This window comes from Trachypithecus francoisi, unplaced genomic scaffold, assembly GCF_009764315.1.
Source record: "Trachypithecus francoisi isolate TF-2019V2 unplaced genomic scaffold, Tfra_2.0 Lachesis_group12, whole genome shotgun sequence".
Taxonomy (NCBI): Eukaryota; Metazoa; Chordata; class Mammalia; order Primates; family Cercopithecidae; genus Trachypithecus; species Trachypithecus francoisi.
The window spans coordinates 48,419,326-48,444,526 of record NW_022681457.1 but is presented as its reverse complement, the minus strand read 5'-3'; the positions used below and the strand labels follow the sequence as shown (position 1 = coordinate 48,444,526).

Below are 25,201 nucleotides of genomic sequence, written 5' to 3'. Positions count from 1 at the left end.
TTGCATGCACCCAAATCCCTGTCTCAGGCTCTGCTTCTAAGAAACCCAGTCTAGGACAGATAGTACTAGGAATATACAGCTCTGGCATTTTAGTGGCCTCAGAAGGCAACTCAGTATGATAATTGAGATCCACAATATTATCCCTAAAAAAGAAAAAAAATGTGTTCACCTACTCTGCTAAAGAAACTGGTGACATATGGAATCTATTTTAACCATCTGACTGTGTATGAGAGTTAGACACACAATACGTTAAGGTTTTATGGAGAAACTGCATTGTGTTCTATTTTGGGAGTGATCTTTTGCCTTGTTTAACAGGCTCTTTGCCCTTCCTTGCTGCTCCTCCTGTTTCTTGAACGCTTCTTCTCTAGGTAAAGTTAAAGGCTCCCTTATTTGTGCTTTATTGTACTTTCTATTGCTAATGTAGCACTTGTGCCATGGTGTTATGTAGTTAGTGGCTTGTCATCTGTCTCCTCTGGGTCTCTTGGCCAGCTGCCACTGGAAGGGAGTGGTTCTTGGCTCAGGAAGAAGGTCTTAAGTCCTCACTAGAGTGCTGTGCTAGTTCTCTCTTCTCCACACTGCCCTAGTCCTAGATCCAAAGCTTTAAAATAAATCAGCAGAGTCCATTCAAATAGTCATTTGGGGGTAAGGGTGGCTAGTTGGCCAATTAGGTTATCTTCTCTCTCTCCATCCCATCTTTCCCCCACTCCCCAGTTCACTGGAGCTCACAGTCCAGTAGGAGAGACAATACCGGGGGTCTCAGCAAATCATCCCTCACCTGTCATTTTGGACAGTTCCTCTAGTTCTCGAGCCGCAGAGGGCCCCAAGGCGACTGTGTGGATGATGGCACCACTTTGTTTGACCTCGTTAAAGCACCCGCTTATAGAGTTGTCTTCCCCATCCGTCAGCAGCACAATTTCAGATCCATCCGTTGGATATTTCTTCTTAATCACCTAAGGACAGAATTCAGGTCATGAGTTATCAGACTCAGGGTGGCCAAGGTGTTTATGAAAATTCTGCTTACAGGAAAGGAGAAAAGAAATTCCAGAAGGAATAAACCAAAGTGTCTGGGAATGACCAAATATCTGTCTGCCTTGAAATGATACAATCTTAACCCAGCAGCATTCATGGAACTTGACTGCTGTCTTTCCCCTTGGCTAGTCTGCTGTAGAGAGGGATGGTGTGGGATGCAGGGCAACTCTAGGGGTGGACAGCACTGGGGAAACAGCAAAGGAGGTGTTCCTAGTTTCCTTCACGTGGTCTCTCCTTGATAGGCTTTCAGAGCTTCCAAGACGCCTTCAGAAACCATCCTCATTTAACGGGGATTATATTGGGGGGATATTAGACCCAGGGCAGACTTTAATTTGTATGATATTCACCAGTCGGACAATACCAACTATTTATGCCTGGCATTGGTTTTGATTGGTCATTACCTAGGTCACATGAGTTGTCAATATTTTTAACAGTCTTTCTGATTAAAGCAAAACATTTCGTTTCCATTAATCTCAGTTCCTAGTTGTTGTGTGACACCTGTGTCTCAACTATTCCTGGTACATTTGGATTATTTATTTATTTTTTTACATGGCATAGAGAGGATACTCCTGCCAATGTTGAATAAGATTAGGATGGGAGGAAAATTAGATAAAATAATAATGCTATCTATTTAAGAAAAGAAAGCAAGAGTCCACTCTTCCCCTAAAAAGAGTGGAAGGAGAGACCCAGAAATAGGGGAAACAAGCAGTCAAGCCTAAGCATCTCTCTGACCTAGAATCTCAGATAAGAAGGCATCCTATGCAGCCATAAAAAAGGATGAGTTTGCGTCCTTTGTAGGGACATGGATGCAGCTGGAATCCATCATTCTTAGCAAACTATCACAAGAAGAGAAAACCAAACACCGCATGTTCTCACTCATAGGTGGGAACTGAACAATGAGATCACTTGGACTCGGGAAGGGGAACATCACACACTGGGGCCTATCATGGGGAGGGGGGAGGAGGGAGGGATTGCATTGGGGAGTATACATGATATAAACGTCATGCACATGTACCCTAGAACTAAAGTATAATAATAAAAAAAAAAAAAAAAAAAAGAAGGCATCCTCCAAAGGCCTAGAATCTCAGAAAAGAAGGTGTCCTCTGAAGGTTGAAGGGAAAGGAGGCTTCCACCTCTCTCCCTGTTTCAGCTATTAGAGGAGGCTGCCTTCACTCCCTAGAAGAGAACAGAACTGTGACTGTTGCTGTGTCAAGGAGCCCAGAGCCCAGAAGCCTGTCAGCTGTGATCATGGCTTTGGCCTTAATAAGCTGCAGGCCAGAGAGGCCCAATTTGGATTTTCTTGTCTCACTTCCCATAACTGCCGTGTGTCATGGAAAATAGGCAAATGTTCCCACATATCCTAAAGGGGAGACAGAAGACAACTGAGTTGAGTGTTGGCAGGTGAGAGAAAGATAATCCTGCCACAGAGGTTGAGGAGTGAACAGTGTGGCTAGAGGCTGGACGGAGGACAGGGTGGTGCTCAGGGCTCCTCTCCAACAGGGAGAGCCAGGGTGGGACTGAGTCAGTGGGGAAGGACCACTGGGCCCTGAGCAAGCCAAGAGAACAAAAGAGAACAAGCCAAACTGCTATGGCTACAGCAGACACCACTGCAAGGAGCCCAGGGCAGACCTGACCAGGGCCTGCAGCAGGACTAGCAGGGATCTTGAAGACAGTATAACATCCAAGGTCCTTTGCCTCATCACCCTGAAGCCACATGAGCTTCTCTCACCCCACACCCAGACTCCACTCCAGGGGACATCCTAAATTCCACTGGTATACCACTCTCTCTCTTACTCATCTGAATGGAAAATGCAGAATCAGAAGTTTTCTCTTCACCACCGTGCCATCTGGCATTAGTCATCTCCCCTAGGGTCTTGCATAGCGAGAGTTTCGTACAGCACAAGTGATTTCATTGTCTGTTTTCCTCCCTTATTTGCTCTTTTAGTCAAGGCTTGGGTGGGTGACAGGGTAATGAAACGCAGATGCATGCAGGCATCTGGAGAAGGGTTTCGTAGCTAACTGTATATGCGATAAAAACCACTTTCAGGGAACTGATCTTCAAAGTGGACCAAAATGGTCAGAGGGACAGAAGCACTTGAAGAAATGGTCAAGCCCATTGTCCACATCAAGCAGTGTCAGCTGGAAACTACAGATTTCTGCTGCCACGTGGGAAAATGGAACAGCACTATTGAGTGTGATGTGCCCAACGAGCAGGCTTAGGGCAAACTTGCCTAAGATACTGCGAGGTTCTGAGACCTTATCCCTGCCAGCCCCTTTCAATCTCCTGTTCTGTTTCATGTGGCTAAAGAGCCTCCAGGTAAAGATGGAATATTGCATTTTATACTTGCAGCAACTAAACATCAGGTGTTATTAGTGCATCAAACAATGAATTCAATTTTATTTACTAAGAACCTCCTGCATAAATGATATTGTGCTAGCAGTCTAGGAGGTAAGAAGATAAGTCGTATTCCTAAAGTAGTTATTCTCAATTGCAATGGATAATTAGAATGTAAGACAGACTAGCTAGATATTATAAGAGGGCATTTCTTTTAAGAGTTATAGGGTTTAGGAAGCAATTCTATATGGTTGAAAGAATCAGGAAAGATGTCAAGAAGCAGGTGGTGTCTGAGATGGGTCTTTGAAGAATGAGCGTGATTAAAAGTTCAAAGAAGGGAGGAGACAGTGCTCTGGTGAGGACCTAGTGTGGCAAAGATGTGGAAGCTCTGAAGGACAGGTTATCCCGTTTGCTTAAACACAGGCTGCCTGGCAGAGAGTCCCTGGTGCTTAAGCCTGGAAAGGTAGATAAAGGCTGCATCATGATAGATCTTACACATTAGATAGAGAAATTTTTTCTTAATTTCGCTGAAAATGGGGAGACAGGACATCTAAGTAGAGGAATGATGTGATTGGATGGTCAGATGAGAGATTTTTAGGTATTACCCCAATACAATCATAGTTACAGTCCCCAAGCCCTCCTGCTTCAATAAATAAACTATTTGCTTTCCCAAAAGGAGGTCTGATATGCCCTAAAGTTTGGAGTGTTCAGTTGCCTCAAAGCTTAACCATATTCACAGACCTCTTTATTCCCACAGAAGATACTTTTTTACATCATTGTGTACCTTTCCTTCACAGCATTCATTGCAGTTTGTAAATATATACTTATTTGTGTTATATTTTGGTTAAGGTGTCTCCCCCAATAAGATGGTAAGTTCCATGACAGAAGGGTAGTGTCTATTTGGCCCTCATGGTATTCTTAGGGCCTAGCACATTGCCTGGCACGTAGAAGGCACACCACGAATATTTTGAATGCAGATACGCATGCAGAAAAGCATGAATGCACGTATCTTTGGAGGTTTGTATCTTTGCATCATTTGAACCATTGCTCTGACCTTGGCTCTCTCATCCAGTTGGACCCTAGGCATGCATGAAAACACTGGAAATGGAAATTTGTTAAGCAACATAAATTGCAAACATTCTAAACTACAATAGAAAAACACATCTCACAGTAAATGCCGATCGAAGCCCAGAGCAGATGGACGTCCCTCCTGAAGCTGCTGTAGGTAAACTTTTGGTGAGTGTGTCCCTGTCACTGCCACTGTTTATCTGTATGAGTTCACTTTGTACATGGGCAGCACTGTCAAATGTCACCATCCCAACCCAGGACCGCAGCTCAATTATCTGCAGCAGGAAAAGCTGGCCTGCTTGATTCAGTCGATTGAGGCGGTTACCAGTCTAAATGGAGAAGCAAAAGAAAAACAGGTTACATTTAGATGGAAAGACTAATAACAGAAAAGGCAATAGGGAATTTGGAAGTGGTTGCATAAATGTAGAGCAAATGACCATAAGCTTACTTGAGGCATATCCTAGGGGGAAAAATTTCTTATTTATATTTAGCAGCATCTTTGGGTAGAATTTTAGGGTCAGTATATAAATAGTAAAAGATAAAAACAGATTACATAATCATTAAAGTTCAATGCATTAGTAATAATTCTATATAAGTTCTGTATCAGGTGATATGGTTTGGCTCTGTGTCCTCAACCAAATCTCACCTCAAATTGTAATCCCCATAATCCCCACATGTCAACAGAGGGACCTGGTGGGAGGTGATTGGAACATGGAGGTGGTTTCTTCCATGATGTTCTCGCTATAGTGAGTGAGTTCTCACAAGATCTGATGTTTTATAAGGGATTCTTCCCACTTTGTGTGCTCTCTCTCTCTCTCTCTCTCTCACTCTCTCTCACTCTTTCACTCTCTGTCTCTCCTGCTGCCATGTAAGACATCCCTGCTTCCCCTTCCACCATGATTGTAAATTTCCTGAGGCCTCCCCAGCCATGGGGAACTGTGCATCAATTAAACTCTTCCCTTTATAAATTACCCAGTCTTGGGTATTTCTTTATAGCAGTATGAGAACAGAGTAATACATAAGGCTGTGGACCTATAGACTTATATATCGTCAGTGAAACATTAAAAATGTTAAGCTCATATAATTCATCAGATCTTGGCTCATAAATTGAAAATTAATTCAATTTGGCAAATGAGATAGTATATGCTGAATCTTTGTTGAACAAAGGTGAAGTGGGCATTTCTGAAGACAATGTTATAGTTACAACTATTCTGGCCCTCGGGTTATGTTTATTCCCAACCAGTTCCGAGTCAGGGTCCAGAATATGCATATCTGTGACCAGCATCCAGAAGACCAAGACTCATTGAACATACCGCCATGCTTCCAGATTTATCAAGGACTAAACACACAATTCTTTGTCCAGTCTGCAGCAATGAGAAGGTGGGATTGGGTGGCTGTGTTGTCGTAGGAGTGGTTTTCTTAAAGTCCTCAGAATCACGGATCACTTCCCATGTGCTTCGGAGACTGCATTTTGTATTTTGCATGTTTGGAGCTTCTTTGTTGTGGTTTTGTTCTGTACAGAATTCAACTACCTGAAATTGTCAATGAAATGATATAGATAATGGTAAACTACATGGTAAAATATTTGATAATTTGTTAGAAATATTTTATTTTATTTTGAGACAGGTATCACTTAGTCAGCCGCTGGAGTGCAGTGGCACAATCTTAGCTCACTGCAGCTTTTGCCTCCTGGGCTCAAGTAAGCCTCCCACCTCAGCCTTCCGCGTAGTTGGGACTACAGGTTTGTGCCACCATGCCTGGCTTATTTTTGTATTTTTAGTAGAGATGGGGTTTTTCCATGTTGCTCAGGCTGGTCTTGAACTCCTGAGCTAAAGTGATCTGCCCACTTTGGCCTCCCACAGTGCTGGGATTACAGGCATGAGCCACTATGCCCAGCCTGATAGAAATATTCTAAATCCACGTTTAAAATAGTTTAATCCTCTGTCCTTTTCCTGTCTGCTCTGCTATTGCATAACCTTGGCTCAATTGCACAATCACTGTAAAACAGTGCTGGGGAAAATCATGGTCATAATGGAGACTTCCTACCTTAAACCAGGCCTTCAATCTCATTAGACCCTTAGTGCTCCTCGGCAATCCATTTACCTCCTCTTTCTGGTTTCCTTCCTACTCCTCAAATTTACCATTTCAAGCCATCACTACTCTCTCCATGGCACCCTTTTCAGCATTCCTCTCTTGGAACCATCTTATCTCTCCATCCTTATACTACCAAACTCCATTTCCTTACTTCCCACCTATTTCCTAACACACTATATTCCAACCTTCAACTCCCAATCTTCCAGCTCTCTCCAAAATCCACTTGGAGGTCTCACATGCTCCTCAAACTCCTCATGTTCATTATTGACCTTATCACCTTCCTCCCATCTGCTCCTCCTCCTCATGTATTTCCTAACTTGATGTCACCACCTTGCACTCCATCACCAAAATTAGGAAACTGGAAGTTTTCCTACCTTTTCCCTCCTAAAAAGTAACCAAGACCAATACATTTCACTGTCTCTCCATTTCATCATCTTTTCTCCATCTCCAATGAAATATCCATCACCCAAGCCATCACAGTCCCTCCCTCAGATGATTGCAGTTTCCTATGTAACTTTTCCGTCTTGTTTTCTCTCTGTTTGGTCCACCTCCCAGCTGCCTGAGAGTCTTTCCTCTTATTCCTCTGCTTAACACCCTTTGTTGGCTCATGATTGTTCATACATTACAATCCGCTCCTTCATATACCAACGGCAAACTCTATGACTTGGAACTTTGCTTCCTTCTCTATTCTCATTCTGGCTGTGTGTTCCATGTCTCTTAATTTACCCCACTATAGCCTGTCAGTTCCCAAACTTGCTAGCCTTTGGCATCTCTAAGGCTTTGCTCCTCCTCTGTCTTCTATGTTGTAAACTACCTTCATGTTCAGCCAAAAAGTCACTTCCGAAATGTTTCTTCATTTTCTACTTTTCCTCCTGAGAATTTCCATTCTGCCCTTTACAGCTTCGTAGTATCTTGTAGAAATTTCATTAAGGCCCCTTTAACATTGCAATGCACTTATTGGACTGTAAATCCATCTGATATGGTTTGGTTCTGTATCCTCACCCAAATCTCATCTTGATTTGTAATCTCCACGTGTTGAGGGAGGGATCTGGTGGGAGGTGATTGGATTATTCACATGGTTTCCCTCATGCTGTTCTTGTGATACTGAGTGAGTTCCCACGGGATCTGATGATTTTGTAAGTGGCAGTTTCCCCTGCATTCTCTCTCTCCTGCCACCTCGTAAGGTGTGCCTTGCTTCCCCTTCACCTTCCACCATGATTGTAAGTTTCCTGAGGCCACCTTAGCCATGTGGAACTGTGAGTCAGTGAAACCTCTTTCATTTATAAATGACTCAGTCTTAGGTATAGTTTATAGTGGTGTGAAAATGAATTAATACACCATCTATTACAAAAACCTGCTTACTAAATTTTGCTTCCTCAAAATTTAGCCCTAGTGTCTGACACATAACAAAAACTCAATATAACTTTGTTTTTTGACTAACCTTAACCTCTCTGCACCTGAATTATTAAATCTATAAAATAGTGATAGTTATTATGCAAGGAATAAATGAGAATATAGGCACTAGGGTCAATACTAACACAGCCAATAAATGATGGTTCCTTTCCCTTTCCTATGTCATATAACACTTGCTAGTATTTATATCCCTCACATGTGGGGGATTTTTTATTAAGACACAGTATATAAAAGAGAAGTAACATGATTCCTCCTCTCAGTGACTTTACAATATTATCATTCAATTATAAATCCTAGTATCTAGGATTCTATTAATTTAGAAAGTAATCATTAGTTGTACAACATTTTTCTCTTTATGTGCATTTTTCAGGTCACGTGTTTTGGTAATGTTTTTATGTTATCAGTATGGATACTTTTTAGGAAGAAGACCTGAAAAACTTTTGTGTAAACCCCAGGCAGAGGCTACCACACCTGACTAGGCATCAGATTTAACTCTGTGGTTAATTTAAAATATATAATCTGGGCCTCCTCCTGGAAGTTTCTGAATAGGCCCGGGAATGGACTGCAATGCCAAATTGAAGGACAATGGGCCTGGTGAGCCATGGTGCATCACATTTTAAAAACTTATGCTACATTCCTATTGACAGACTCTTGCAATTTATTTCAACCTCCATTCCAAAAGGAAAATGTAATTTTATATGAGACTGGAAGATAAGAGAGATTTCCCACTGAAGTCAGTTAACTGATGCCTTCAATCTCATTTTGTGCAAAATTTCTGATTTATATATTTAACAGTAATATCAATAACTGGCCAAGTTCATTTTATGACCAGTTGGTCATTAAAAAAATTAAGAATTTTAAAACTTTAAAGCTATTTAAACTATATATGACCTCCCTAACGTAACCAATACTCTTAAAAAGATAGAAAATTTCAGTTAACCAAAAGCAAACATGCAGGCTGAAAAGAACTCTCTGAAAAGTTGGCCGGGTGCGGTGGCTCAAGCCTGTAATCCCAGCACTTTGGGAGGCCGAGACGGGCGGATCACGAGGTCAGGAGATCGAGACCATCCTGGCTAACATGGTGAAGCCCCGTCTCTACTAAAAAAAATACAAAAAACTAGCCGGGCGAGGTGGCGGGCGCCTGTAGTCCCAGCTACTGGGGAGGCTGAGGCGGGAGAATGGCGTAAACCCGGGAGGCGAAGCTTGCAGTGAGCTGAGATCCGGCCACTGCACTCCAGCCTGGGCGACAGAGCGAGACTCCGTCTCAAAAAAAAAAAAAAAAAAAAAAAAACAAAAAACTAGCTGGGTGAGGTGACGGGCGCCTGTAGTCCCAGCTGCTCGGGAGGCTGAGGCAGGAGAATGGCGTGAACCCGGGAGACAGAGCTTGCAGTGAGCTGAGATCCGGCCACTGCACTCCAGCCTGGGTGACAGAGGGAGACTCCGTCTCAAAAAAAAAAAAAAAGAGCCTACTGATCATGTCTTTATTAACTAACAAAAGGAACTGCCTAATCCCCCTGGGTAAAGTCCTTATTTAAGTAAGAATGTGTGTGCTTGTATGCCTTTGTGAGTATTTAAAGTAATGCTAAGCACTTGAACTAAAAACTAGTTGGGGGAGGATGATGGAGAAGAAAGCGTGGACACGAGGAGGGTGAGGGGAAGGAAGATAGGACTTTATCCTTGACTTGCACGCCCAGCTTGTCCCAGAGATAATCCACTGCTCACTGATGATTTCTGTAAACTTTGATTCTGCCTTGGAGCACTTGGAGTAAAAGCCTCACTAAATTCAAAAGAATCTGGGCGGGGGGTGGGGACAAGGGGGAAAACAAGGTACTTACAGAGCCAACATGTTGTGCAAACATTATAGAAGCCTTCTCGGTCTGTGAGGGATAGGGTATAAACTCACATCCTTTTTCGTAGAGTCCTGTTACTTTATTGAATGTGCATTTTTTGCTGTAACAGCTGCCTCCCTGACACTTCTTTACTTCAGTTTTACCAGTAATACCTACTGAACATCTGAAAATATAGGAAGGTTAGATGTTTAGGTGATGTCGTCATTTCAAAGGGTCAGAGTCTATGCTCAGTTTCTGACAGATTGCTTTTCTGTGATTTTCCTCTCATGATCCAAGAAACAAGGACATCCCATCATAGCAAAATTGTTAAACTGTCATCAGAGTCATTTCTGTTTGCCAGAAAGTATCTGGGGGATTCCAAAAATGGTATTAGAATATATTTCTAGGCAGCAGAAGAGCCAAGTCTGGTTTAGGGCTGTTGTTAGCATTAATACAGACTTAAGTCCTCAGGCACCTCTGAATCTATTCCCTTCATCCCTAGAAGGTCAAGAGCCCTCTTTTATTTCCCACAAAAGATTTGCTGACATTTCTTATTTGTTTGTTTTCTAATTAGTTTATTGCATACGACTTTTGCGGAGTTCTGGTATGTTCACAGGTATTTTAAATGTTTCCATGCATTAGGTATTTATGAGTTTTGTTGCTATTACAGTTGGAATGCTTTCCCCCTACATCTTATTGTTTAATTTTATTTTTTAACCATATAACAATGCATGAGCACTACAGAAAATTTGGAAAATGGCAAAAAGCATGAAGAAAAGAAAAAAACATGTCTCACCATCAGAAATGAGCTACTGTTACCATGTTGAATATGTATATATTAACATAACACTGCACATATAGCTTTGTTTCCTGCTTTAAAAAATCTTAGCATATTTAACTTTTTAATATTATTATTTATATATTTATATATTATTTAATATTTTTCAAAATGTGGCTGGATGCGGTGACTCATACCTATAATCCCAGCACTTCGGGAGGCTGAGGCGGGTGGATTGCTTGAGGCCAGGAATTTGAGACCAGCCTGGGCAATGTGGTGAAACCCAACTCTACCAGAAATACAATAAAAATTAGCTGGGCAGGGTGGTGTGCACCTGTCATCCCAGCTACTTGGGAAGCTAAGGCACGACAATCACTTGAACCTGGAACGCAGAGGTTGCAGTGAGCTGAGATCGCACCACTGCACTCCGGCCTGGGAGACACAGTTGAGACTGCCTCAAAAAAAAAAAAAATTTCAAAATGTGATCTTAATAATTTTATATCGTTTAATACCATCACATGTATTCAGACTAACTTGTTGAACTTAGTTTCCCCTCCCAATTTGTCAGTACTATAAATAAAACATCAATGAATAAACAAAATTTCATATCCAATTTTGACTGTATTTCCAAGTTTGCCCTGTGATTGATTCCCTGAGTAATTACTAGATCCAAAAGTTTGAACATTTTAAAGCCTGTTGATACAGCTTCTCTATCATGTCCTTACAATGCATTTTTAAACATGAAATGCATTTTTAAACATGAAATCACAGGATCAATAAATTTTTAAATTTAATATGTGTCACCCAAATTGCTTTCCAGAAAAGTTACATGAATTTATGCCTCTAACAACCATCTGTGAGAGTTTTCATCCCACCGACAGTAACTTACTAGATAATACATGAACCTCATCCTTGTCAAATTTACATCTCTCATTACTAGTATTATTTCATTTCTTTAATTTTCTTTTTCTTGAGACAGGGTCTCACTCTTGTTGCCCAGGTTAGAATGTAGTGGTGTGATCATGGCTCACTGCAGCTTCAACCTCACCCCCAGACTCAGGTGATCCTTCCACCTCAGCCTCTCCAGTAGCCAGGATCACAGGCACGTGCCACCATGCCAGGCCAATTTTTATTTTTTGTAGAGAAAGGGTTTCACCGTGTTGCCAAGGCTGGTCTCAAACTCCTGGGCATTTTAATTTCTTCTTTTGTAAATTATCTACCCTTCTCCTTGGTCTGTTTTTCTATTTGGATGTTACTGTTTTACTGATTTTTCAAAAGCTCTTTATGTATTACAATACTAAGCTTCTAAAGGCTTTCTTTTTTATTTTTGCAAATATCTTTTTCTGTTTTTCCTTTTTATTTAATGTTTGGTTTGTGTGCAACAAAATTTTTAATTTCTATGTAGCCACATTTATTATTCTCTTAGTTATATTTTTCAATGATTGAATGCATTGAAAGAGTTTTGCTATCTAGGGATTTGATACTTATTAACATTCTTCTAGTTTTCATTAATAATTTGCTTTTTATCTTTAAAGAGTTCATCCAATTGGAAAAGAGTCTTAATATTTTCCCCACATAGTTAAAAAAATGTCTATCTCAAGAAAGCCTACCTTTCTTCAGATTTGTAATTCTACCTATAATAACTAAATTATATGTGTAAGTGTAAATATCTACCCACATTGTTTCTTTTTTTTTTTTCTTGAGACAGAGTCTCGCTCTGTTGCCCAGGCTGGCGTGCAGTGGCGTGATCTCGGCTCACTGCAAGCTCCACCTCCCAAGTTCACGCCATTCTCCTGCCTCAGCCCCCTGAGTAGCTGGGACTACAGGCGCCCGTCACCACGCCTGGCTAATTTTTTGTGTTTTTAGTAGAGATGGGGTTTCACCGTGTTAGCCAGGAAGGTCTTGATCTCCTGACTCCTGATCCGCCTGCCTCGGCCTCCTAAAGTGCTGGAATTACAGGTGTGGTGAGCCACTGTGCCCCGGCCCACATTATTTTAATTAATGTAGTTTTATAGCATATTTAAAATTTGAAAAGTAAGAATCCCCTTTATGAATTTAGGCCTCTAACAACCATCTGTGAGAGCTTTCATCCCACTGACAGTAACTTACTAGATAATACATGAACCTCATCCTTGTCAAATTTACATCTCTCATTACTACCAGTAATTTCTACCAGTAATACCTACTGAACATCTGAAAATATAGGAAGGTTAGATGTTTAGGTGATGTCGTCATTTCAAAGGGTCAGAGTCTATGCTCAGTTTCTGACAGATTGCCTTCCTGTGATTTTCCTCTCATGATCCAAGAAATAAGGACATCTTTTCCCCAAAATGATCTTAGCTACTATCTACTAAACGAACTCCTGGATTTTTTTAATGAGGTAAAAATTGATGTACTTTTGACTAGAATTTCATAAAACCTATATATGAAATTTGTTTATGTCTTCCATGAATTGAATGTCTCTCAATTTATCTTGGTTTTCTTTTAACCCCTTGAGAAGGATTTTATAGTTTTCTTTAAATATGTCTTCCACATTTTTTAGCATTGTTTCTACTTTTATTATACCTTTCATTGCTGTCTTGGAGTATTATATTTTTGAACTGGTTATTGCTAACATATGGAAAAGTAATTTGAATATTTATTTTGTACCTGGTCACCTTATTGGCTTCCCTTGTCAATTTTAATTTCAATTTATTTCCTTGTGTTTTCTAAGTGGATCACAGATCATCTGTGTAACAGTGATTTTCTCTCTTCCTTTCTGTCTTTTTTTTTTTTTTTGAGACGGAGTCTTGCTCTGTCGCCCAGGCTGGAGTGCAGTGGCGCGATCTTGGCTCACTGCAAGCTCTGCCTCCCGGGTTCACGCCATTCTCCTGCCTCAGCCTCCTGAGTAGCTGGGACTATAGGCGCCCGCCACCGCACTCGGCTAATTTTTTGTATTTTTAGTAGAGACGGAGTTTCACCGTGGTCTTGATCTCCTGACCTTGTGATCCGCCCGCCTCGGCCTCCCAAAATGCTGGGATTACAGCCTTTCCATCTTTTTACCTCCCCGGTTTTGTTACGTTGGACACAGTTTCCTAAGCAAGGTTGAATAATTGTGATAACAGTGGCCATTCTTAGTCCTGGCAGTGTCTCTAGTGTTTCCCTATTAAATATGAGGTAGATTGTTGGCTCTAAACAGATGTTCTGTATCATATGAATGAAGTAACCTCCTGTCCTGGGCAGTGCTGTCATTTGTGTGATTGCTTCTAAGCCTTACAAATAATTTAAACATTTGGAAGATAATGAACAATACGTATTATTAATATATTAAAATTAAAAGGTTTAAAGAGGACATGGTGATCATGTCTTATCCGTGGAAAGAAAAACGTGTTGTATATGTACTCGTTTCTAGAATATCTCTGGAAAGAAATAATACTAATCACCCTGTCTGCCAAGGCAATATACAGTGTCTAACTGGCTGGAAGCATAGGAAAGAGAACTGGGAAAGAGATATCAGGTTTGGAATGGTGCCCATTGCGTTTGAAAAGTCAAAGCAGGCCGGGCGCGGTGGCTCAAGCCTGTAATCCCAGCACTTTGGGAGGCCGAGGTGGGCGGATCACAAGGTCAGGAGATCGAGACCATCCTGGCTAATACGGTGAAACCCCATCTCTACTAAAAAATACAAAAAACTAGCCGGGCGAGGTGGCGGGCGCCTGTAGTCCCAGCTACTCGGGAGGCTGAGGCAGGAGAATGGCGTGAACCCAGGAGGCGGAGCTTGCAGTGAGCTGAGATCTGGCCAGTGCACTCCAGCTTGGGTGACAGAGCAAGACTCCGTCTCAAAAAAAAAAAAAAAAAAAAAAAAAGAAAAGTCAAAGCAACATGATTGCATCAGAGAAGCTCCTCTGGGCTATGGTCCATGCAGTGCAGCATGTATAGGCTGAAGGCATCAGGAAGACTGTGCATGGCTCTAGGAGGCAGCAGTGCACTTGGTGTCTCTCTCTCACTGTCTCTCTCTCTCTCTCTTTTTTTTATGGTGGAGTCTTGCTCTGTGTCCCAGGCTGGAGTACAGTGGCGTCATCTTGGCTCACTGCAACCTCCGCCTCCCGGGTTCAACCAATTCTCCTGCCTCAGCCTCCTGAGTAGCTGGGATTATAGGTGTGTGCCACCACACCTGGCCAGTTTTTTTGTATTTTTAGTAGAGACAGAGTTTTGCCATGTTGGCCAGGCTGGTTTCGAACTCCTGACCTCAGGCGATCCTGCCTGGGCCTCCCAAAGTGCTGGGATTACAGATGTGAGCCACTGTGCCCAGCCCACTTGGTGCCTCTTTATGCCTGAAGAGATCCAACACTGAGGCATAATATAATGGAAATGGACCAAGTGTACAGAGTCTGACTGTGATAAAGAAAGGGAAAAGTAAAGAGCAGTAATGGTCTTGTGGGATAAATGGAAGCCAGAACTGAGTTCTGAGCCCCTTTTGAAAAAATTGTACTAGGCGGAGACAGGAATCAAAGCTGAGTGCATCTTCTTAAAGGGCTATCAGGCAAGCAAGACTGGAAGCAGACATGGAGAGGACGCTGTACCAACTTCTACTTAAAAAGAGGGTATTGTTCTTAAATGCAGGAATAAATATGCATTTTATCAAGTTTCTTTTGAGAATCTATTGAAACAATCATTTATTTTCTTCTTTTCTTCATATACTATATTCATTACTTACTATTACAACATTTTTGGATTTCTGGAACACATTCTTACTTGGTTTTAATGTGTTTGTTATTCCCTTAATTTTGCCAGATGTAATTTGCTATCCTTTTATTGGAAATCTTCGCCTCTATCTTTTTAGAGAGGCTGTAGCTACAGAATTTTTTTCATTCCATTTGTCAGGTTTTAGTGTCTGAGTTATACTAACTCTTTAAAATACATTGGGACGTTCCCTATCACTTCTGTTTGCACTAAAGCAGCTTTTGTGCACTGAGACTGCTGGTTGCAAGAATTAGCCCATAAATTCACGGCAACCAAGTGTTCTTTCCAAGGGTTGTGCTTGATTTCTACTGACATCGCGCAAGGTTTAATTCAAACTGGGAGGAGTTTCTGTTTTGCTTTGATATTCAAACTGTTTTTCAGATACGTTTCACAGTCCCTCCCAAGCCCATTCATACTGACAAAGTCCACACAGATACCATTCTAGGCTGGGTGGGCATGGTGGCTCACACTACCGTGATGGCAGAAATAATCCCAGCACTTTGACAGGCTGAAGTGGGAAGATCTGTTGAGCCCAGGAGTTCAACACCAGCCTGGGCAGCATAAGGACACCCTGTCTGTACAAAAACTTAAGACCAGCCTGGGCAACATGGTGAGACTCCATCTCTATGGAAAATATAAAAATTAGTCTGATGTGAATGTGTGCCTGTAGTCCCAGCTACTCAGGAGGCTTAGGCGGGAGGATTGCTTGAGCTCGGAGGTTGAAGCTGGGGTGAGCTGTGATTGCATCACTACACTCCAGCCTGGGTGACAGAGCAACACCCTTTCTCAAAAAAAAAAAAAAAAAAAAAGATATTATTCTGCTCTCAAGGCACTGAAGAGCCTCATTAGCTCTGTTTATGTCACTGGTGCTGGTATGGGATGATGGAGACACTGAACACAGCACCTGTAGATTTTGTATAGTTGGTACAGTTAAAAAAAAAAAAAAAGGAGGCAAATGATTTCTAGCTGCAGAGTGAAGAATTCAATGAACTGAAACACTTGTAAAGTAACCAAACAGTGGTTTTGTGGAACTCTGAAAAAGAAGGCACTAAGAATGAATTTGAATTAGAAAATAAGACAGGACACGCATTTTTTAAAGTAATCAATTCAAGAAAAAAAAGGTTGCAATTTAAAATAGTTTGGGGCCGGGCGGGGTGGTTCAAGCCTGTAATCCCAGCACTTTGGGAGGCCGAGACGGGTGGATCACGAGGTCAGGAGATCGAGACCATCCTGGCCTACACGGTGAAACCCCGTCTCTACTAAAAAAAAAAAAAAGTACAAAAAACTAGCCCGGTGAGATGGCGGGCGCCTGTAGTCCCAGCTACTTGGGAGGCTGAGGCAGGAGAATGGCGTAAACCCGGGAGGCGGAGCTTGCAGTGAGCCAAGATTGCGCCACTGCACTCCAGCCTGGGCGACAGAGTGAGACTCCATCTCAAAAAAATAAATAAATAAATAAATAAAATAGTTTGGAACAAGTTAAATAAAAATATACATACCTTACTGCTTGGATTCTTCCATTGGATAAGTAGAATTTCTCATCATTATTGTACTCATCAAATACTCCCCATCGTAGATGAGCCCACTCATGGACAAATGCCCTAGCTGTGAGAAAGTATTTTAAAAAACTGATTACAATAAGAATGGCAAAATTACCTTCTCAGACTAGGAGAAAGCAATGTTTTGGAATATTTATGCTTTGCTGTGTTAATTTTTTAAATGAAAGACTTGATTTCTTTAGATCTAATATCATAGCTGTACATTTTCTTGAAATATAAATACTTATTTTGGCTTATCAAATGTTAATCAGGCACCTCGTAAGTGCCAAGCAGCCATTCAGATACAGAGAAACAGCTGCCCTGTCCTCACATAGCTCCTGGTATAGTGGAGGGCATGTGTGATTAGAAGCTAAAATGCCTGGTGGTGCAGGCATGATGACACAGGTCAACAAAGGTGGCTATGGGAGCCCAGGCATTCCCACAGCAGCCAGGGCAACATCCTCAACCAATTCTTCTTCCTCATGGCTCCTATCTCATCAAACCTCAAGGTCTGCTTACTCCATCTCTGTCTGTTTTATTCATTTTCACCTTTCCAGGCCCATTGCCACTTACTCCTGAATTGCTGCAATAGTCACCAGATTGGCTTCCATGTCTCCATCCTTCAGGGAAAGTCTAACTTCTCAACATGGTGTACAAGGTCCCTGATGCCTCAGGCCTGCTCTTCTCTGCAACCTTGTTTCTTGCTGTTCTCCACTCACTTCCAAAATTCTAGAATTAGGATGAGTTCCTGAACTCCTTTTTTCCTAGGTCACATCATGCTCTTGTTCAACTCTGGTCTTTTTTACCTGTGTTTCCTTAGCTTGGAATACTTCCTTCCTATCTTTGCCTGGATAACCCCTATTCTTCTTTGAAAATCAAGCTTCTATGTGCCTAGAAGCCTGCCCTGACATCCTCATCCTAGGCCCAGTACTCCCCATTTGCATTTCACTATCTCCTGTTAGGAACTTACAATGATAAATAGTCATTGCTACTTAATTGCCAGTCTCCCGCAATAGAAAATTGTCTCCATGAGGATCGACAATATGACTTCTTCATTGTCCTATCTGGGCACATAGTGTCTAGAACTTAGCAGGCATTCAGTGATATTTGTTAAACTTGTATGAAATCTTAATGACTTATGTACAGCTCAGTTTTTCTGAAATGTAAATTCAAGGAAGGCTGAATTTGGATGGTTATGTGACGTGGGGCATTGTGTGGAAACTCTAGTATCCCACACTAAGGATTGGGACTTTATTTTGTAGGTGTTTGTGGTCTCTTTAAAGGAAGATTGTGAGAGAATTGGAGTGGAGTCACAGTACAGAAAGGAGACATTATAAAGGAATGGTTATATATATGATCACGATGGCTGGAGTGGGCTCAGGAGTGGGATGGGGCAGTTAGGTCAATCAATTCAACACTTATTTGTTGAGCCATACATTGAGAATGTTCTGTTCTGTTATGGAGGTGAAATGTGTTGTAGAACAACAGAGAGGTACGCTTGACACATCCTCTTGATCAGGTCTTTAAGCGCTGTAGTGTATTTGGGAGTGAATGGGGCTTGGATAGTGTTCTTTTGTTTGCTTGTTTTCTCTGCCTTATGTGTTTAAAAAAAGAAAATCAAGCTGGTTCTAGGGGATCCAAATCTTTTTTGAGATAAAGAAATCTAATGCTAGTTATTTAGTAATGAATCACATTTGATTATACTTGAAAAGTACAGTTTATATATACGTCATTACTTAATACTTCCTCCAATAATTATTATGTATACCTCATATATAAATGATAAAGTTTGTTTATCATTGGAGTTCTTTCTTTAGTTACATGTTTTTGAGAGCTGAATTGCAAAGGTATTCTGTCTGCTACTCAAAGTGTGAGCCACAGACAACTAGAATCAACATCTCCTCTGAGCTTGTTAAAAATGCAGATTCTTGAGTCCCACTCCACACCTAATGAATGAGAATCCACTTTTTTTTTTTTTTTTTTTTTTTGAGACGGTGTCTCGCTCTGTCACCCAGACTGGAGTGCAGTGGCGCAATCTCGGCTCACTGCAACCTCCGCCTCCCGGGTTCACGCCATTCTGCTGCCTCAGCCTCCCAAGTTAACTGGGACTACAGGCGTCCGCCACCACGTCCGGCTAATTTTTTTGTATTTTTTAGTAGAGACGGGGTTTCACTGTGTTAGCCAGGATGGTCTTGATTTCCTGACCTCGTGATCCGCCCGCCTCGGTCTCCTAAAGAAGAATCCACAATGTAACAAGATTCATTCATAATTTGCTTGCACGTCTGAGAACACTGCACATATACGCCATCTCGTGGCTATCATATGAATCGCAGACAGAAGATTTAATTCCGTTGTCTTCTTACATATCCATAGAAACTTAATAATACAAAATAAATTCTTTTACAGTTATAGTATGATGCTACAATAATTTATGAAAATTCAAAATACTATATTTATACATGTATCTAAAGTAAATTAAATTCATAGCTGAGAAATGCTAGAAATTCTAAGTGAAATGCATGTTCCATTTCAAGTGAAAAATGCGATGATGTTTTAAACTCTAATAATTTGGCTTATACGCGCTTACTCCCAAAGATAATGCTAGTGTTTATACACTTTGAACATAAAATAGTTAAATCGTATGAGAAGTATGGTAGAATAGTTCATACCTTGTGGTCCATATTCATTTAACTTTTTTCCTGCTATGAAATTAGGAGTGAGGTGGATCCTTTCACCCTTGTCTCCACACTTGCCTATGTGCTCAGTGTAGGGTTCATCATCATCTGGAGGAGTAGACTCAGCAACCAGAACATCAGCCTGAAATTTAAGAAACAGTTTTTATCATCACAAAGTTTCAGCAAACTCCATATTCGTGCTGGAGTAAGTTTTAAACAATCACGTTTGATTTTAGAGCATTTTGATTTTAAAAAATCTGGGTTACAGGAGGAAATGGAATTTTAAAGAAGAACTTGATATGCTCACATTTTTGTAGGTCTCGAGTTTTGGTCTCACATAGTCAGCTTTTGTCTTCCATGTTTCCGGAATCAAAATGGCAACATTTTTGAAATAAAATCGTTTTTCTGTGGCTTCAAACAGGTATGGAGATGCCTGGGTCACCATGTCCTGGGAAGAAAAAAAAAACATACATAACAATTGACTGAAAATAAATTAAATTATCAGTCATTCAAATTCACATCGGAATTTCACATTTTCAAAAACTAGTTATTTGTTAGGATGGGAAGAAGAAATGTAGAAACACATTTTAATAATAATAGCTAAGCTTTGTGAGCATCTGCCATATACCCTGTGTCATCGAAAAATCACTAGCAATGTAGACTCTAGAGACAGACTCTAATCCTGGCTGCACCACTTTTTGTGGGACATTCGGCAATTTCTAATTCTGAGCCTCAGTTTTCCCATTTACGAAATGGAATATTATATTATAGTAACTGGCTGATAAGGTCGTGGTGAGGAACAAAGTGAAACATGTGATGTGCTAGGAACAATGTTTACTTCGCACAAGCAAGTATAGAATGTTAGCTACGCATTTCATTTCACTCGCTTCTTTGAGGATCAATAAATCTTTGAGGGTGAAACTGAGACTTAGTACAATTCTCAAGGTCTCACAGCAAGTAGTAATGAAGAGAAAAAGTGAATATGATTTTAACACCTGCTGACTCTTGTAATCATTTTGGGATTATATACTAAGTCAAATTAAATGTAATACTAAATGTTATGGTAGTATTTGTTTATTTATTTATTTTTCTTTTTCTTAAACTTTGCCAAGGGCTGTAGAAGTATTTATTTTTTGTACAGCGTGGTACTAAGAGTTAGATATAAGAAAATAGCATAATTATATACTTTCAAATTACACCTAATTTTACTTCTCTAAAATGAAATAGCTACAGTGTTAAATTATAAATGTGTCTGCAGATTCCCTGAGACACGTTATGACAAGAGAGCAGGGAGAGTGATAGAAGATACTGTTACAGAAAGGGGGCAGTATGTCTGTTAGGACTGAAAACCATTTGCTTCGAAAGTGAGCATAGACAGGAAAGAAGAGGCTGAAGACTGAGCCTAGTGAATGTGGGGGACCCCAGCATTCAGAGGTAGGAAGAGGAGGAGCCAGTACAGGGGCCTCAGAAGGGCAGCCAGTGCCTGCAGAGGAAGTAAGGAGCTGTGGGATGAGAGTGTTGTAGGGAGGAGGGTGTGATCATCAGTGTCAAGCACTGCTGAGCCATCACTTCATATGAGGACTAAGAACTGATTGCTGGACTTGGCAGCATGGTGAGCCCTTGTGGCAGAATAAAGACAGCAGCTCCATAGAGTGGATTCGAGAAAGTGGGAGGTGAGGCAGTGGAGACAGTGAATACAGACAACAACAGGTTCAGAAGTTTTTCTGTGAACTAAAAGGGAAGGGAGAAATAGGCAGTAGCTGGAAGTGGACTTCAGGACAAGACAGTTTTGTTTGTTTTAATGGGAACTATTATACAATATTTCTATGCTAATGGGAAAAAAACCAAAAATGTAAGAGAAAAAGGGGTCATTGCAGAAGCAAAGTCCTTGTGGGAACAGACCAGAGTGACCAGACTCCATTGCCTAGTGGGGGTTGTCTTCCGAGCGGAAACACTTCATCATTTTATGGGGAAGCAGGACTTGGGTATTAGCGCAAGGGGAAATCCTGCTGTGCCTCTTCCTAAGAGGTCAACTTGAGGAACTTATTTTACCTCTCTGAGCTTCAGTTTCTCCCTTTCAAATAGTGATAATAATGGTTGCCTCTATTTTTTTAAGTGTTCTTAATGATTTACATTTTTTTCTTCTAAAACTCCTGGATTTTTAACACTCACTAGGAGAGTTTAATATTATGTCACTTTAAAAAATAAAATTAAAAAATGAGCCAAGATCACCAAAAACTTGAAAAGTAGGTATAAAACTTCATATATTAGAGTATTATATTACCATTTGACTTGTGAAATGGGAATTTCCAGTGTCTCCCAGGAAGAATGAGTAACATGGAATGCTCTTGTCTTCCACATTGTAATAGAAACAATACTAAGGGATCTTTGTTTTGGCATCTGTTCCAGATTTTCAGAAAATGACCTCACATCCTAATACACACGTAGACTCTCAGGCTGAGAGAAGGTTGGGGGTGACAGTTTATAGGATGGGCTAGAAATTCCTTCAGGACAGGGACAGTATATTGACCACTGGACTTCGAGTACCTGACATAATTTAGATGCTCTGTAAATATTTGTTGAATGAATAAACAAATGAATGGATAAATAAAGTGGATTTGGTAAGTGACAAACTGGTATAGAAGTGCCAAGACAGGCAGTGCGTGGGGTCCTGTGCATTGCAGAGACTCCAAAATAACCCTATTGTGTACCTTCTCGTGTGTGTGTATGCATGCCCGCGTGTATGTCTGCGTGTGTGCATGGGCATGTGTGTGTGCAAACGTGTGTGTGCGTGTGTATGTATATTTGACAGGGGGAGAGAGAGTTTCTCTCTGACTCTCCCTTCCTCAGCTTGTGACGTGTACTCACCCTACTAATATTAGCAAGAATGCAGTGGATGGAAGTGGTGCAGAGCCATCAACTGCTCTTGTAGGTAGGGAAATCTGGGGACTGTCCTGCTGAAGCAAGTATTTTAAAGGCTGACTTAGAGGCTTCTGTCCCAACAGGGGCACCAGGGGAGAGTCTCTCATCAGCAAGAAGGTTGTTGGAGCAGAGGGAGGAATGGTCGGGAAAGGTGGCTAAGCCCTCGATGAGGTCCCTCAACTCTGCAGATCTGGGACATGGAATAGGAGGGAGTTAGGGACTCTGAGCATTCTATTCACTTAAGTGTTCTTGTTACAGAGAAGGAAATAATGGAAGCCAACTTATCTTACCCCCAACTTCAGGATCCATACTAGAAAGCCAATTTAATAATTGTAGTGAGAAGTACACATCTCAGGAGGAAAACCTCCAAGGACAATGAAGTGGAAGCACTTTGAAAGCTCTAAGCACTATATACTGTAGATACAAATCACTAGGGTCATTGAAGATGAATATGGCATCTACATTCTCCTTCTGGCATATTGCTGAACCCCACTGTCTAGCCAGAGACCGAAACACACTGGTCACACGTTTGCTGATGCCACTTCCAAATTCAGAAACAATCAAAAACTCACTCAACATTTGAGATGACTGAGAGATTCAAGAGGTCTGAATCTCCCTTTTATTACAGACAGCCTGATTCTCTTTGGGTTAAGTAGGTAAACTTTATGGTGAATGACACCCTCCACTCTGTTCCCCATCCCCTACTGCTCCAATTCTCTAACCACACACTCCCGGCAGGTAGAGATGGTTTTCTTTCCAAACATTATCTTTCTGTATTTGCTTCTGCTTAGAGCAATGGATCTCTGGGGGAAATCCCTCTGGTTTTCCATCTAGAGAGAGCTGATGACTATATCCACCATTTATTTATGAGCTCTTACTATGTACCAGGCACTAATGCATGCATTTTTAAAGTTATTTTTTAAAGTTCTGGAATAAATTTAGATTAACAGAAGACATGCAAAATATTACACCATATTCTTACATACTCCACCCAGCTTCCCTTTATGTGCATGCATTTTAAACTTTGATCCTCACAAAATCCAATAAGAGAGATATTTATTATTATTATTCCCATTTTACAGACTAGTCCTCTTACTAGTACAGCACTGCCTCTGGATGTGCTACAACCAGATTCCAGGGTGGTCTTTCATAAAGCATTTCCCTCTTAGTTTTAGCTGTTTGTTGTTGTACAAGACCTTCTTCAATGGTATAGATGCCCCTGCCAGGACAGGAAGCCTTCTTCCTTTCCCTTCTGCTATGTAAGAGGTAGCAAGAAATCCTTGAAAGGATCCCTTGAATTGGGGCTGATAAAATGCAAGGTTTTCTCCCATCAGAGGGTCAGTGTTGTTCTTACATCAGAGATTTGCATCTTGGGCTCCTTTTAGGATCACAGGGAAGGGGGTTCCAATTAGGAGAATAAACGGAGAGTCTGATACGTGCCAAGGGTAAAATCAGGCAAAGGGTCTGTGCATCTCACAGTATCTGTCAAATGTAGCTGACCCTGCCGTACTATAGAACTAAATTTTCAGTGACATAATCCACAGCAGTACATATCAATTTATCAGTTATCAATTGCCAACAATGTATCACCCTGAATTATGTGAATTGCATTTATTATCTTATCTGACACAAGAATCCTAATGGTTAACTTATTTCCATTTTACAGATGAAGAAACTGAGACTTAGACACAAAAATACATGCCAGTGTCGTGCAGCTGGAATAGGGCACTCATGTTCTCTCTGTCACAACATTATGCTATGTTTTAAAAAGCATGGATAATTACTAAGAACTTACTTTTATTTGTTGAATGAGTGTTTCATCTTCTGGCACATTGGGGTCGATTGCAATGACAATGCCTTCATAGCCATTGTTGTTCAGCTGAATGAGTGAATTACTCAGGGCCCCTTCTAGAAGGTGAAGAATCAGGATGAACACAGAACTCTTAAATGGCCCCATTGCTGTACATCTCCCTGTGATTTCTCTCTTTGGAAAATGTGGGTTATGAAGGTGTCTTTCTTTACCATTATATATATACATATATGTATGTAGATATGAAAATAAAGACACACATTTCCAACTTATCAGAGGGGGTTTATCACAGGTCTTTGTGTTTTACTATTGCTTTTGTCTTCAATAGGAGAATGATAACAATATCTTAGTCTCAAATTGTGTACTTGTAAATATTTCAATTTGCCTTCAGGTGTGCCAGATGCTGGGGTAAGGGTGGGGGAGCCCACATCCGGTTCCATGGAAGTCTTCACAGGTGACAAGCAGCTTGGCCATTGATAGGTTTGTTTACTTCTTAGAAATGTAAACACCGCATGTTCTCACTCATACGTGGGAACTGAACAATGAAATCACTTGGACTCGGGAAGGGGAACATCACACATCGGGGCCTATCATGGGGAGGGGGAAGGGGGGAGGGATTGCACTAGGAGTTATACCTGATATAAATGATGAATTGATGGGTGCTGACGAGTTGATGGGTGCAGCACACCAACATGGCACAAGTATACATATGTAACAAACCTGCATGTTATGCACCTGTACCCTAGAACTTAAATTATAATAAATAAATAAATAAATAAATAAATAAATGTTTACCCAGCCATGGACACCAACCCACCCAAAGTCACCGCAACCCCCTCCTGCCTAGGAACATCTAGACTGTTCTGTGTATTCAATAAACATCTTGTAAACCATATATCTAGTTATCCCTCATGGTGGTCTTTACCACAATGGTGGTTTTGTTTACCTTGACATAACCTCAACACCTCTTCATGCTCCCCTTAAATAAGAAAAT

At 41.0% G+C, this 25,201-nt stretch overlaps 1 protein-coding gene across 1 annotated transcript in view; it reads right to left on the bottom strand.

The window, feature by feature from the left end:
* Window positions 1-24,610, bottom strand: part of CLCA1 (chloride channel accessory 1) — a 34,714-nt gene extending 10,104 nt beyond the window's left edge. The window contains exons 1-8 of the mRNA XM_033225477.1: window positions 24,193-24,610; window positions 19,783-19,923; window positions 19,470-19,617; window positions 16,762-16,867; window positions 9,775-9,952; window positions 5,746-5,964; window positions 4,534-4,761; window positions 776-950 (exon numbers count right to left, since the gene is read on the bottom strand). Of these exons, the coding sequence (XP_033081368.1) occupies window positions 776-950; window positions 4,534-4,761; window positions 5,746-5,964; window positions 9,775-9,952; window positions 16,762-16,867; window positions 19,470-19,617; window positions 19,783-19,923; window positions 24,193-24,435 (1,438 nt within the window). The 5' untranslated portion in view covers window positions 24,436-24,610. The remainder of the gene's footprint in view (window positions 1-775; window positions 951-4,533; window positions 4,762-5,745; window positions 5,965-9,774; window positions 9,953-16,761; window positions 16,868-19,469; window positions 19,618-19,782; window positions 19,924-24,192) is intronic.
* Between the last annotated feature and the right edge of the window lie 591 nt (window positions 24,611-25,201).